General features: G+C 46.4%; 1 protein-coding gene across 1 annotated transcript in view; it reads right to left on the bottom strand.

Annotated features, from left to right (window-relative positions):
- RGS3 (regulator of G protein signaling 3) overlaps nucleotides 1-2,411 on the bottom strand; it is a 129,160-nt gene extending 126,749 nt beyond the window's left edge. Inside the window, exon 1 of the mRNA XM_079926692.1 lies at nucleotides 2,294-2,411. Within this exon, the coding sequence (XP_079782818.1) occupies nucleotides 2,294-2,396 (103 nt within the window). The 5' untranslated portion in view covers nucleotides 2,397-2,411. The remainder of the gene's footprint in view (nucleotides 1-2,293) is intronic.
- Between the last annotated feature and the right edge of the window lie 12,654 nt (nucleotides 2,412-15,065).

The following is a 15,065-nucleotide window of genomic DNA, read 5'->3' as shown; positions in this document are numbered from 1 at the left end:
CAGCTATTATTTGGGGGAACCCACTCCTGCTATCTAGGGGCTTGGAAGCAGGAGCCTACTGCCCAATTCTTTCCGCCTCAAGCCCCCAGGGCAGCCCTGGGACCCTGCTGAGAGCGCAGTAGCTCCTGGAGGGGAGAATTCTCCCATCTCTGCTGCAGGTCAGGCATCCACCGGAGCCGTGGCGCTGCAGCCGCTCCAAGGTGGGCCCACAGGAAGCCAAGGCCATTGGGGCTGACCCAGCACCTGTCCTGTCCCTGAGCCAAAGGGAAGAGGACTGAGGAGGTCTGGAGATGTAGTAACAAGACCTTGACTTAACCCTGAGCTGCTTGTTAATGGGAAGCTCAGTGGTGGCAAACCCCATCCCTGAAAGATTAACTGGGGCACGACTGTTCCAGCCAAGTGAGGCACAACCAACTGCACTCGGCACCAGTGGCCGGGCAGCAGGTGGGGCCCAGCGGCTTGAGCGGCCTGAGCTGCCTGAGCCTGTGCCCTGAGCCCCTCCTGCGCGACCACGGGAGGCAGATGTCCCCAAACAGAAGGATGGCTGCTCCCTGCCTCACCTGCCACCACGAGGGGGTTGCCCTCTCTGGGCGCTGCGGGCAGGGTGAAGCAGTCCCTGGCGGCAGCCGCCGCGGGCACTTACCAAAAGTGGTGAGGTAGAAGGACAAGCCCGGGTGGGCGCGCCGGCTCCCGAGGGAGACGCGGTGCAGGGAGCGCTCCATGGCAATGGCCCCGCTCCCGCCGGGCCGGGGTGCCTGTAACTCGAGGCGTCTGTGTTGCTCCCAGTAACCGAGGCAGCAGGTTCACCGCCCCCGCGCCAGTGTCTAGGCGGCGGGCGCGGGAGGCCGGCTTCAGCGCGCGTTTGAACCTGCGGGCGCGCCAGGCCCTGATTGGCCCGCGCCGGTTTGAATGCGGAGATTTCCACCTGACCGAGCCGCCACCGGCCGAGGGGAGGAGGCGCCCGCGGCCCATCTGCTGCCGGGACGGCGGTCCTCCCCGTGGAGCCGGCAGGATGGGCGGCTCCACAGAGGCTCGGGGCTCGGGGGCCACTCTGGGCTGCAGGTGCCAGCCCCATACCAGGCCCGCAGCTCCTGGCGCGCCCACTCGGCGGGCTTGGCCTGCTCGCCCAGCTGCCCCAGGCCAGCAGTTAGCTAGGTTTGCAACATGCTTTGAAGCTCAGACCTGTACTCACCGGACCCAAGCAAGGGCAGGGGAGCACCCTCCTGGCCCAAAGCGGTGGGGTTTGGGAAAACGTTCTCCACCCTTGGACCTCCACCCCCCACCAGCTGCAGGGCCCTTCCCTGACCCTGGCCCATCTCTCTCTTGAGCCCTCTCTTGGATGAGAGCAGCCTGGCACAGGTCCAGACCAGAGCAGCTTCCTCCCCTCATGGCCCCCCATGGGCAGCCTGGTGCCATGAGACAAGAGCACAGGCCCCCAGCTCCTGAGGGACAGAAATGCACAGTATAGTATGTGGAGGGGGCAGGCACTTTCAATCTCCAGAGCTCGTTGCGAGGAAGCAGAGCTGGAAGGAAGGTCAGCCCCTGCGCTGCTTTGTCGGCAAACATTCATGGGATGCCTCCCGGGAGCAGTTTCAAAGACATCTGCTCTGCAACTCTCTGTTGCTGCCGGGGAAAGCTGCTGGTCTTATGTAAATCTAAAAACAGGAAGTGTAGGCAGTTGCCAAATGGATATCTGTGGCTCAGTGATCCACTCAAGACAAGGTTGGGGGATGCAAGAAAGGAAGTGGGGAGAAAAGTTATATGTATGGAGTACCAGGTGCCAGTGGCTGAGCTGGGCAATTTACACACATCTTCTCATTTAATCTTCACAGTAACCCTAAGAAGTATTAGCCCCAATTTACCAGGGATAAACCTGGTAAATCTCACACAGAGAGGGCAGGTGACTTTTCCAAGGTGGGCAGGGCTGGAATTTGGACCCAGGCCTGGTCTGCCCCAAAGGCCATCCTCCTCCTGTTCTTCCTTGGCCTCCACTCCTGCCCCATGGCCAATGGCAGGTGGAGGGAGCAGACCTGCCTTCTTGAGGCAGGTAAGGAAACTAGATGCCACAGGGCCAGCTGGCCACCAGAGGGGAACAGAACCCGGAAAAGGAGCCCAGAAATCAACAAAGTAGTGGTCAAGTGCAAATGAGTCACATAAAGGCCAGTGGGTTGTTCAAATCCTGGCGCATTGTGAAGCCCTGCTCTGCAGTTCCCCCACCCCAACTCCTTGAGCACTGCCCTTAGCAGGGGCAAGCCTGCTCCCTTGGCCCCAGCCCAGTGACAGACAGACTTACCTGCACCCTGGACTTGAGCGGGCCTGATCCTTCTCCTGGCTGGGGAAGTCTGAGTCCAGGCATCCTTTCTGGGCAAGGAAGTATCCCGGCTCTGCCACTCCATCCAGCCAAGGAAAACAGGCAACCTCAGGCTCAAGCCACAGGATTCAGACAGGACACGGAGGCTGGAAGTGCTGTAGACCTGCGGGACCAAGATGGGAACATGAGTTAGGCATGGCCTGAGGATGCCCCCTGAAAGGGGGGTCCACCCCAGTAGGAATTAGAAAGGATGATGTTCAGGAGTCTGAGCAAAGGGAGGCCCACAAAGGGAAAAGTGATGTGCCCAAGGTGACAGTGGCCCCTTCACAGCTCAGGGACCACTGTAGCACCTGCACTAAGGGAGACCGCCTTGGACTCAGGAAGCTGTGAGCAACCGGCAGATACACATTCAGGAGGGTAGAAGCCAGCAGGAGAGCTGGGTAGACTTGCATTATCTGTATGTGGCCTGGGGCAGAAAAGACTGAGGCCTGCACTTGGCACTTCACCCCTACTCGGGACAAAGGTCCTGCTGCCTTGCAGGTTCCCTCCTGACTCCTCCTGCCCCATCAGTTGGGGACCCCAGTGCCACTCTGATAGTGATCTGACTCCAGTGGTGGCACCACCTCCACCACCCTCACCACCAACATTAAGGCCCCTTTACTTAGTAGAGCACTAGAAGCTTCCTGCTCTTAAAGGGGCAGGTCACTCTTTTCTCAGGAAGGGGAGGACAGAAGTGAGCGGGAGCCTGGGCAGTGGCACTGCAGGAGACACTGGCCCCATTAACCCACACTACTGTTTACAGCAGACATCCAGAAAGGGTTGAGGTTTATGGCCCTGCTTTCTCCAAAAAGACAAGGGAGTTTGAGGACCACGCCTGGCTTTCTGACATGCCCTGAACACTCTAGCTCCCCTGGTCACGGGCCTCAGTATCCCTCTAACACTCACACACACTCCACACATACATAAACAAACTACACATACAATATTAACACTACACACACTCTGCACACACACCCACACATACCGTAACACTTCCCACATACATTCACGAATACACCAGATACATAAACATACCATATACATACAGCCCACACACAAATAAACACACCACATACACACCTCACATATATATACAATCACACCCCACAGATTTTCATGCATCCTATGCACATACACAAGCACACAGACACACACACACAGACATACACACACACCAAAAAAACCCCACTTAAATGCACTATATACATACAGCACATCCACATACAAAGATTGATTGATTATATTTTTTAAGACTGACTCTGTTTCAAGAAGAATAAGGACTACTTGTGTTTGGAGGCAAGGGACTAAAGAGGTTTATTTGGGTGCATTTTTACATTAGCTATCAAAGAACCTTCATGCCTTTAAGATATCATCTGGCCCAATATCCAAAACAATTTTGAAAAATAATAATAAAGGCGACTAGGACTACCAGATGTTAAACAGTCTTATAATAATGTAGAAAGAAGATAAACAGATCAATGGAACAGAATAGAAAGTTCAGGGGAAATATGATTTTACTTAGAAAACAAGACGATGTTCAAAATTCTTTAAACTAAAGTCATTTCAAAGAGAAATGGAACAGCTAATTGAGATGAAAATTTTAAAAGGAAATAATAAGGTTAAAGTTGAAATTTATTTTTAAGAAACAGACTTCAACAATAAAACCATAGCCTGGTCCTTTGAAAAGACCAATAACACAGAACTCTGGCAAAACAAAGAAAACTATAAATAAACAAGTTTAGGAAAGAGAAAGATAGCCAAGATACAAAGGTAATTCTTTAAATTATGAGAGAAAACCATTGCAACTTTATTTATAAATTTGAAAATCTGGGGGGAAATTGGTGCTTTTCTAGAAAGTATTAATTACTAAAATTGATACAAGAGTTTGAAATTTTTAATAGATCACTGACCATAGACAAAATACAAAAGGAAATAAAAAATCTATCTGACAAAATTACAGAAGACTCAGTTTTAGAGGACAATTCTATTAGACCTTCAAGAAACAGATAATGCCTATGTAATTTAAAACTGTTTCAGAACTAGAAAAAAAAAAAATTGGAAGATTTGTCAGTACTGGACACAAGGCTAGGCAAAGACAAAAACCAGATAAGGTTAGCACCAGAAAACTATAGACCAAAGGTCAAAGATAAAAATAAGAGTAGAAGTTAATGAAATAGAAAACATAGATAAAAGAAGACCTATTAAAAATGTGACAAAAACTAGGTCCACATTCCCCCAGTTTTGCCCCATTCCTTTTTTAAAAGAAAAGCTAGAAATGTCTAAATTTTAATATGACATCTCCCAATTTTTTAATATTGACTATTCATTCAAATTTTTGAAAAACATTATGTAGGCCAAATAAAATATATCTCTGCCCTATAACTAGTTTGAAATCTCTGCTAGACCAATCTGATTTATGAATATAGACACAAACCTCCTAAATATTAGCAAATCAGATCCAGCAGTATATTCATGATACATTCAAATGGTATATATTCCAGGAATGCAAAGACAGCTCAGATTTCATGAACATATTAGTGCAGCAGTTGGCAACGCTGCCTACAGGCCAATCTGGCCAGCCACCTACTTTTGTACAGCAAGTAAGCTAAGAGTGGATTTTACAGCTTTTAATGGTTGAAAAAAAAATTTTTTTAATTAAAAAAAATGGTATTTCTATGGTCATAAAAAATTTTTAAATTAAAAAATGAATGCAAAATATTTACAAAATATATGGCAAATATGTATATATGTACAAAGAAGTCTTACAAATCAGTAAGAAAAAATAAATGTACCAAAGAACATGAATAATCATTGCACAAGAGAGGAAATGTAATTGACTAATACATAAAATACTAGCAACCAGAAAAAGAAAAAAATCATCCCACCATTTGCCTTCAGGAAGTTCAAGCATTTGTATTTACAGACAAGACAACTAAATTTTTCAGAGTTGTTAAATGAATCAGGTTGCTAAGGTAGTAAATAAACAGTGGAGAAATAAGAATCCAGCCAAAGAACCACTATAGAATGTCATCTTTCACACTAATCTTCAACTAGTAGTACTAAGACCTCCATGGCTTCTAACACATTAAAATTCAATTCAACAGATGTTTACTAAGCCAAGCACCCATGCTGTGCTGAGCCTTACACTGAACGCTGAGCATAAGAAGTGAACAAGACGGAGCTTACAATCTGGTGGAAGACTGGATGAGTGTTACAATGGAGGAAACATGGCAACCTGCAGAAACACAGATTAGTATCTCACTTAGCCTGGGGATCTGGGCCAACCAAGATGAGAATGGAAGTCAGAGAAGACTTCTCAAAGAAAGTGACCTGAAGGATGATTTAGCCAAGCCAATGAGGTGAAGGAAGGGGGTTATAGGCAAAAAGAACAAAACATGCAAAGGCCAGATAATGAGAGAAGCTTATACATTTGAGGAATGGAACAATGGGACACATGGCAGGGAGGGAGGAATATGCAAGAAGGGCTTCACATATTATTAAAAGGAGCTTGGGCTTTATCCTAAATGTAGGGCAGTCGTTGAAAGATTTTGAGCTATCCCAAAAGGTTTTGTGTTTTAGAAAGATCACTCTGGCTAGAGTATTAAAAAATGGATTGGGGGGACTTCCTTTGTGGCGCAGTGGTTAAGAATCCTCCCGCCCTGCCGCCTCGGAGTGGAGACTTCAGAAGCAGCAGAGCTCCTAGCGCCTCCCCGTCTTCCTCAGCTGCCTCCTCCTGAGCCGGAGAGGCCTGTTCCCAGCTCTGCCTGCTGAGTGAAGAAGTAGGCTTGACTGCATTGCCGCTGTATAAAGCATGTGGTCTTAATAGTGTGTGGACAGCTGACAAAGTTAATCCTTTTTTGTAATACTTTCTATGTGACGTTTCTCTTCCCTTTAGAAACACTGCACTTTTTAACTCTAGGCATGATCTCTTCTGCGTTGACTGGACTTTGTAGGGGTGGGGGAGGATCAAGAGGAAGTGGACAGCCAGAGACCCTGAAGGGGCCGCTTCCATGACTGCGTTATGCAGAAGTCATAACAAATGCTGGTGTCTTTAGCTCCAAATGTGGCAGGAAGGGGGGTGGGGGGGTCAGGGGGGAATCGGGGCGGGATCCATAAAGAGCAGTGTGGAGGTATACAGCCTGAGCCTGACTCCACGCCACTGGATAATTTATGTTGTCAAACTGCTGTTCTTAGGAGGCATTCAGAATGTCACAGAGGCCAGACCTATGGCCTCCTGGACCCCTGGGCCGGTAGGGCATCTTGGAAGAACAGTGCTTGGTTTGATACCTGCAGCAGAGGAGAGGAAAGCCCAGAGATGTAGTGTGAGGAGGGGACCCATCGTGTCCCAGTACATCCGGGACTAACTTTCTGAGCCCCCTATCCAAAGCTGGCTTTATTTCCGTTAACGCTGGTGCTCCCGCATCTCATGAGTACATCCTGTGTGTCTCGCCTCTCCTCTCTGCATTTCATTGTCACACACACACACACCCCCGACGCCCCCTCCCCGCCCCGGATATGGGGAAGGTCAGCAGTGAAAGGGTTAAGCAGCAAGCTTTGGTTCACGGTTTTAATTACTTGGTAAAGTAAATTAGGCAATGCCAAAGGCTGTGGGTTTTGTCCTTGGAGAAAATGTGGGCCTTACAAGATGGGAGAGTAAATTTTGGAGGGCTTTATTTATTTATTTATTTATTTATGGCTGTGTTGAGTCTTCATTGCTGCGTGCAGGCTTTCTCTAGTTGCGTTGAGCAGGGGCTGCTCTTCATACCGATGTGCGGGCTTCTCACTGCAGTGGCTTCTTTTATTGTCGAGCACGGGCTCTAGGCCCATGGGCTTCAGTAGTAGTGGCTTGCAGGCTCTAGAGCACAGGCTCAGTAGTTGTGGCATACAGGCTTAGTTGCTCCGCAGTACGTGGGATCTTCCCGGACACAGCTCACGGGCCCAGCCGCTCCACGGCATGTGGGATCTTCCCGGACCAGGGCATGAACCCATGTCCCCTGCATCGGCAGGCGGACTCTCAACCACTGCGCCACCAGGGAAGCCCCAGCAGGCAGATTCTTAACCATTGCGCCACCAGGGAACCTGGAGGGCTTTATTGAAGAAATAAAAGACATCTTTTGTATCTTTAAAAAAAAAAAACAAAGGAATCCAGCTGCCAATGCAAGGGACACGGGTTCGAGCCCTGGTCTGGGAAGATCCCACATGCCGCGGAGCAACTAAGCCCATGCGCCTCAACTACTGAGCCTGCGCTCTAGAGCTCACGAGCCACAACTACTGAGCCTGAGTGCCACAACTACAGAGCCCGCATGCCACAACTACTGAAGCCTGAGCACCTAGAACCCATGCTCCAAAACAAAAGAAGTCACCGCGATAAGAAGCCCGCACACCACAACGAAGAGTAGCCCCCGCTCACCACAACTAGAGAAAGCCCGCATGCAGCAACAAAGACCGAACACAGCCAAAAATAAATAATAAATAAATAATTTTTTTAAAAAAATGGATTGGGAAGGTGGAGGGGTGGCATGAGGGTTGGAATCCAAAAGTGCTGTTAGGTGAAGTTTTTACCAGTGGCCCAGGTTAAAAAATACACTAGTGTAGTAGCAGTAGGGATGGAAAAAGGTAGAATCAACAGGACTTGGTGGTTGATTGGAAGGTAAAAGGCAAGAAATCCTGGCTTGAGAAATTAGCTATTCAGAAGTGACCTTTACAGAGATGGAGAACATGAGAGGAAGGGCTGGACTGAGGGGAGACTTGATGAGCTCACCTCTGAGCCTGCTAAGGTTGAGTTATTTACTTGCTGTCCAACTGAATATGTCAAGTGAACTGTTGAATACACTGGACATAAGTACAGGAAAAAATACTTAGGCTAAAATATAGATTTAGGAATTCCCAGTGAAGCCATGGCATGGATAAAAGATACCAAATAGAATGTTTAATGTGAGAAGAAGGCTCAGGAAAGAACCAAGAAGAATACCAACAGAAAAGACAGGTAGAGGAAGAAAGGCTACAAAGGGAGAAGGAAAGCCAGGCAATGTATTAAGAAAGAGACAATAGTCAACAATCTCAAACACTGTCGAGAGGTCAAGGAGGTTAATGACTGAGAAGTGTCCATTGGATTTAGCAACAAGACAATCATTATTGACCTTCCATCCCAGAATAAAATGCTGGGAGGCAACAGCTCCACATGAATGAAACTGTACCAAATTCACTCCAAAAGGAAAAATACCCTGGGCTCAAAGCCAGAGAATATTCTTGGGTCAGGTTTTTTTCTTGTCCTAAATTTAACCAGCTGGAATGTTTTGTTAAGTGGTATTTTTTTCACCCTTGAAATGAAGGATTTGCCTTTTAAAAGTATGTCTGCAATTAATCTTCAAGGTAAAACACAGTATCTTGGGTTAGTGGTTCTCTACAGGAGCAGGTGCTGGTTGCTGTAAATACCACTGAGAAACTTCAATTTGCCTCAGCTATAGAAGCCTTTGGTGACCTAAATACACAAATAGTGTCTAAGTGGGAACCAAGAAAAAAAAAAAACTCAAGATTTCAAGTAAGCTGAGAGATATTGTTTCAAAATAGAAGAGAACAAAACCTTCACTGCCAGAGGAACGTGAAATAGTTAGTTGAGTCCAATGATAAGGGCCAAAGACTTGACAGAAAAGCAGAGTCACCTGTCTCTTCTAGAATGGCTCAGTTTCCTTGTAGTTATGTTGGAAGCCCTTTTAGCCTCTTCAATAAGCACCCGTTTTCCTGACCTGATAACAAGCAGCTTGGCTTGGCATAGTCAAGGGCTCCAGAGGCCCTCAAAAAGTTTTCCAAACTTAAAAAACAATATAGGGGCTTCCCTGGTGGCGCAGTGGTTGAGAGTCCGCCTGCCGATGCAGGGGACACGGGTTCGTGCCCCGGTCTGGGAAGATCCCACATGCCGCAGAGCGGCTAGGCCCGTTAGCCATGGCCGCTGAGCCTGCGCGTCCGGAGCCTGTGCTCCACAATGGGAGAGACCACAACAGTGAGAGGCCCGCGTATCAAAAAAAAAAAACAAAAACAATATAAACTTCTGCCTCCTGCCAAGATGGAGTAACATCTTGGGACTGGACCAATCCAGGGACTGGATTTTCCCTCTCACCTGAAACAACTAAAAGACTGGACAAAATATATGAATCAACAGTTTTCAAGATACTGGACATCAAGCAACAAAGGGCGGTGATCCCTGGGAAACAAAACCAGCAAGGTGAGCCGTACGACTGCTGCAGCTCCTTGCCTGGAGAGACCAACTCCAAGTCCTCAAGGCAGCTAGAGTTCACAGGATAGAGCATCAGAGAGGAAAGAGCTGCACAGAGAGCTTCAAAGATCTGCAGAGGGTCTCCCTTCAAATCTTCAACTAAGTGCTAATGAGCTCATAGGTGTCAGGAAAGTACCTTGAGGCTGGGGAAGGAACCACCAAAAAGAACTAGTGGGAATAATCTTTCCCAGGCTCTCACAGGACCAGGATTAGCTCTTATTCTCATCAGCCAGAGTGGAAAGACCTTCTAATTCATGGGGCATTGGGTAGGTACTCAGAAGGGTTTTACCCCAGTTGTGGGGAATAATTAGCCCTAGACTAAATGATGCTCTGTTCTCATCTAAAAAACCCTAAAAGCAAGACCCAAAAAGATCAAAAGCTTTCTAAGTAACCAGTGACAAAGAGAAAAATCTTGAAAGCAGCAAAAAACCACATTATATACAGAGAAACAAAGAAAAGAATGACATTGGACTTACCCAAAATATGTACCTGAAGACAGTGAAGCAACAACTTTAAAGAAAAAAACTGTCAACCTAGAATTCTATACCCAGCAAAAACATCTTTTAAAAATGAAGGCGAAAATAAAGATTTTCTCAGACTTACAAAAGCTGATTGAATTCATCATCGACAAACCTGCACTACAAGAGGTGCTAAAGTCTTTCAGGCAGGAGGAAAACAATATCATATGGAAAGCTTGATCTACAAAAGGAATGAAGAGAACACCAGAAATGGTAACTATATGGGCACATATAAAAGAGGGTTTTTTCCTATTATTTAATTCTCTTTAAAAGAACACTATAGATGGACCTAGAGACTGTCATACAGAGTGAAGTAAGTCAGAAAGAGAAAAACAAATACCGTATGCTAACACATATATATGGAATCTAAAAAAAAAAAAAAAGGTTCTGAAGAACCTGGGGCAGGACAGGAATAAAGACACAGACGTAGAGAATGGACTTGAGGACACAGGGAGGGGGAAGGGTAAGCTGGGACGAAGCGAGAGAGTGGCATTGACACATATATACTACCAAATGTAGAACAGGTAGCTAGTGGGAAGCAGCCACATAGCACAGGGAGATCAGCTCGGTGCTTTGTGTCCACCTAGAGCGGTGGGATAGGGAGGGTGGGAGGGAGGAGATATGGGGGTATATGTACAGCTGATTCAATTTGTTATACAGCAGAAACTAACACACCATTGTAAAGCAATTATACTCCAACAAAGATGTTTAAAAAAGTAAATAAAGTGAATCAAAACCGTTACTGTTCTCATGCTGCAAAAAATAAAGAATTTTTTAAAAATTAAAAAAATAAAAGAACACTATAACTAGGATAATAAATGATTAAAACTAAAAAAAACACCCAGAGGGCTTCCCTGGTAGCACAGTGGTTAAGAATCCATCTGCCAATGCAGGGGACAAGGGTTCGAGCCCTGGTCCAGGAAGATCCCATATGCCGCGGAGCAACTGGGCCCATGCACCACAGCTACTGAGTCTGCACTCTAGAGCCCACATGCCACAACTACTGAGCCCACGCTCCTAGAGCCTGTGCTCCACAACGAGAGGCCACGGCAATGAGAAGCCCGCGCACCGCAACAAAGAGTAGCCCCGCTCGGCGCAACGAGAGAAAGCCTGCACACAGCAAAGAAGACCCAATGCAGCCAAAAATAAAATTAAATTAAATTTAAAAAAACACCCAGAGCTCCCTGCATCCTGGAATAAATTGTTACATGTTGCCTTGTCTAAATTCTGATGAGGTAACTGCAAGAAGCAAACTCCAGGGAAGCTATTAGCAACTTAGCTTTTGCAGTCAGGTGGGAATGTGGATTCTACTTATGGAAGAAAATAATATGGATGTATTTAGTATAAAATGCAACAACCACAGCTGAGATCTGTGGCTCAGATGGATGACACTCAAGCTTGAATATAAAGCTTATGTAGACCAAAGCCTTTTTCTGGATCAATGTAATGTGATGATGAACTGTCTTCCAGTGGACAGTAGCAGATCATACAGGGACAGAGGTCATGGCATCTAGAGATCCCAAACATTCTCCAAGAGAACTTCCTTGGGAACTAGGGAATATATCTAGGTTGGTTTTACTGGAACTGTAACTGAGAGCAGTGGCATGTATTCCTTTTGCTTCCAGATTCTTACCAATCACCTTGGACGCCTTTTTCTGCTCCCACCACTTACTGAAACTGTTCACTCAGAGGTCATCACTGACTTCCATATTCTGAATATCATTTGCCTCTTCTCAGTCCTCATCCCCCTTGCCTTAGTTTTCCTCCCACTTCTCTGAAAATTCCTCTATTTTATGGCTCTTCCTGCCTCCTAGTGAGAGTATGCTACCCAGTTGTGCCCTTCAGTCTCCCTCCTTCCTCAACATTCTCCCCCTCTGAGATCTCATCCACTCCTACTTTTACTCTCAGCTACCTGTTCTGATGATGACTCCTGGATCGCTCTGCAACGCCAGGGCCCAGGGCCACCTCTGCTTTGACACACGAACCAAAAATCTCCTTCCTCTCCGCACCCGCCCTCCCCCCAACAGCTCACCTAGACTGTAGCCCTAATTGTCTGCTTTCGTATCTTTCTACCCAGCTAACTGTGAACAATTCTAATGCAGCGGCTGAGATGTGTCTTCTTAGTAGCTGCTACTGCCCAGCCTAGTCTGGCACACATTTTAAAAAGGCAAATCTTGCCAGGGAATTCAGATCTAAATTGGCATATAAAGTATAGACTGTGAATAGTCAAAATTACCCTCAAATAAGCCTTTAGTCACCCATAAAACGCACATTGTATTGTGAATCAAAAGGGGAACAGAAAATTCACCTTCTCTGTCTTGCACTCCCTCCGGGATGTATTTTCACTGAGTGCAGAGCCAGAACAGCCCCCGCCAGCTGCATGATAGTCTGTCACTCCCTCACACTTGTGCTCCATGTTTGAGCCCCGCACACTGACTGAATTTCTGTAAGTGAAAAGCACAGATAGCCAGGACTCCACTGAAAGGTTTGATGAATGAATTCCTTTATCTTCCCTTAAACTGGTTCTTCCTTTTAACTTCACAATTTCTGATGACAGCACCTCACTGTCAGGCTGAAAATTCAACTCGTCCCTCTCCCTCACTCTTTCTTTCCACTTTCCAGCTTCTTAATTCTTCCTCTGCACAACTTCCCTTTGTCTCCATTCTTACTGCCACATACATGATCCAGGCCCTGGTCACCTCCCATCTTGACTTCTATGACAGCCTCCTACGACACAGAGCTGGTCTCGCTCCAATTCTTGTTTCACTGCCATTAGATTAACATTTTCTAAAGCACTAATTTAGTTCTATCACTCCTCTGTGCAAAAGCCCTCAGTGTTATCAGATAGAGTCCACTCTCTCCAGGCTGGCATTCAAGGCCCTAAACTATCTAGTCACAAGTTATCTCCAGTCCTACATTCCACTCTTCCCAGACAGGAACGCTACACCCCTTGCCTATCCCCCAAACTTTTCCCACTTCCCTCTACCTAAAGGCCACCTCCACAAACATCTCCACTTGCCAAAACTTAATTCAGCCTCAGATGGGAGTACCCAAGGTACCCCTTCCTTCTTACCACTATAGCTCCTTCTTTGTACCACTCAGCTCACACTGCTACATTAAATGTACCCCAGTGGAGGAGATATGTCACTGTGTTTTTTATTCATTCACTCATTCAGCATATGTTATTGAGCATTTACAATGTGCCAGGCAGTCAACCCGGTGGTAAAGATACGCAGTGAAGACAGATGCCAGTCATAGAACTGAGAGTCTGGCAGTGGAGGGTGGCAACGGATGAGCTGTGAGGAAAGGGTATGAGAGGAAAGGGGAAAGAGCAGAACCTCACCACGACAGTGCTCAGAAAAAGCTCCCCAAAATAATAACACACAAGCTGAGATCTAAAGAATGAGTAGAAAGTCGCCAGGCAGAAGGAGGAAGAAAAGAATTTGATAGGTTAAAGGAAGAGTATGGGGGAAGAAAAAGTCTGAAGGTAAGAGAGGACAGGGCTTAATAAAAGAACCAAAAGAAAAAATCTGACTGTAGCGCACAGAAGGAGGTGAGAGTTGAGGGAATTGGGGCTACCGAAAACAAGTAGGGCCCAACCAGGTCACAGCCCTATCTTGTAAGGCTCGTAAAACAAGCAAAAGAGGTTGGGTTTGACCCTGAGGGCAAGGAAGAGTTTTTTTGTTTGGTAGGTTTTTTTTTTATTATTTTATTTATTTATTTATTTTTGGCTGCTTTGGGTCCTCTTGCTGCACGCAGGCTTTCTCTAGTTGTGGCGAGCGGGGGATACTCTTTGTTGCAGTGCGTGGGCTTCTCATTGTGGTGTCTTCTCTTGTTGCGGAGCATAGGCTCTAGGTGCGTGGGCTTCAGTAGTTGTGGCACGCAGGCTCAGTAGTTGTGGTGCATGGGCTTAGTTGCTCCACAGCATGTAGGATCTTCCCGGACAAGGGATTGAATCCATGTCCCCTGCATTGGCAGGCGGATTCTTAACAACTGTGCCACCAGGGAAGTCCCCAAGGGAGAGTTTTAAGGAAAGGAGTAACATGACCATATTTGCACATTGGAAAGACGGGAGAATGAATGGGAGCAGGGGTTGATGCAGTGACCCAGATGAAAGAAGATGGAGGCCTGGACTAGGGTAAGAGCAGAAGGAACAGAGAGGAGCATAAATTTGGATTCTATAGCTAATAGGATTTGGTGATTCCCTGAACTCAAAGGGGCCATGATAGGAAAAGGTCAGAGATGATCACATAGCCTAGACCATTGCTTTGCACATAATAGGTGCTCAATTAATATTTGTGGACTGAATGAATGAACAATAAATAAATTACTGAATGAACAACTGTACCAATGAATGAGAGGCAGAGAAGAGTAAGTTATTTTTGGAGATCCTTTCCAAGGCAGAGCCATCATTAGAAGTAATACAGATGCAAGAAAAAAATCCAAATTTGTTGGTTTACACCGTCCCTATATTAAGCAGGGGAAATCTCATCAAGATAAATTTAGGAGACACAAAGCAATATAAGCGCCTCAGATAGCCTTTGATGCTTCTACCTGCCCAAATGCTGCCTCCCTGAGTCTCTGCCCAGCTGATGATCTGTCAGGACCATCAATAGTCCCCAACTTCCCCAAATCCTAGGCCTCTGTGCATGTTCCAGAATTTTCCACACTCTTGAAATTGTTCTTCTAATGAGAATCTAAATTGTTCAAAGGCTGATTCATTCATTCATTCATTCATTTACTGAGTGCCTACTACATGCTGGAGCTATAAGTTGGGGCTATAAGCATGACACAACAGACACAGCCCAATCCCTCCAGGAGCTTCCAGTCCCCTTGAGCACTTAAATTAGATCACTTATGTAAAGGGTGAAATGTAGCTTTTCCTCCATTTACTCACAAAGAAGTCTCTTTGGCTGTGTATACA

The sequence above is a fragment of the Stenella coeruleoalba genome (assembly GCF_951394435.1).
Source record: "Stenella coeruleoalba genome assembly, chromosome: 7".
Classification (NCBI taxonomy): domain Eukaryota; kingdom Metazoa; phylum Chordata; class Mammalia; order Artiodactyla; family Delphinidae; genus Stenella; species Stenella coeruleoalba.
The sequence above is the reverse complement of the archived record's forward strand: the minus strand, read 5'-3'. Positions and strand labels throughout refer to the sequence as shown.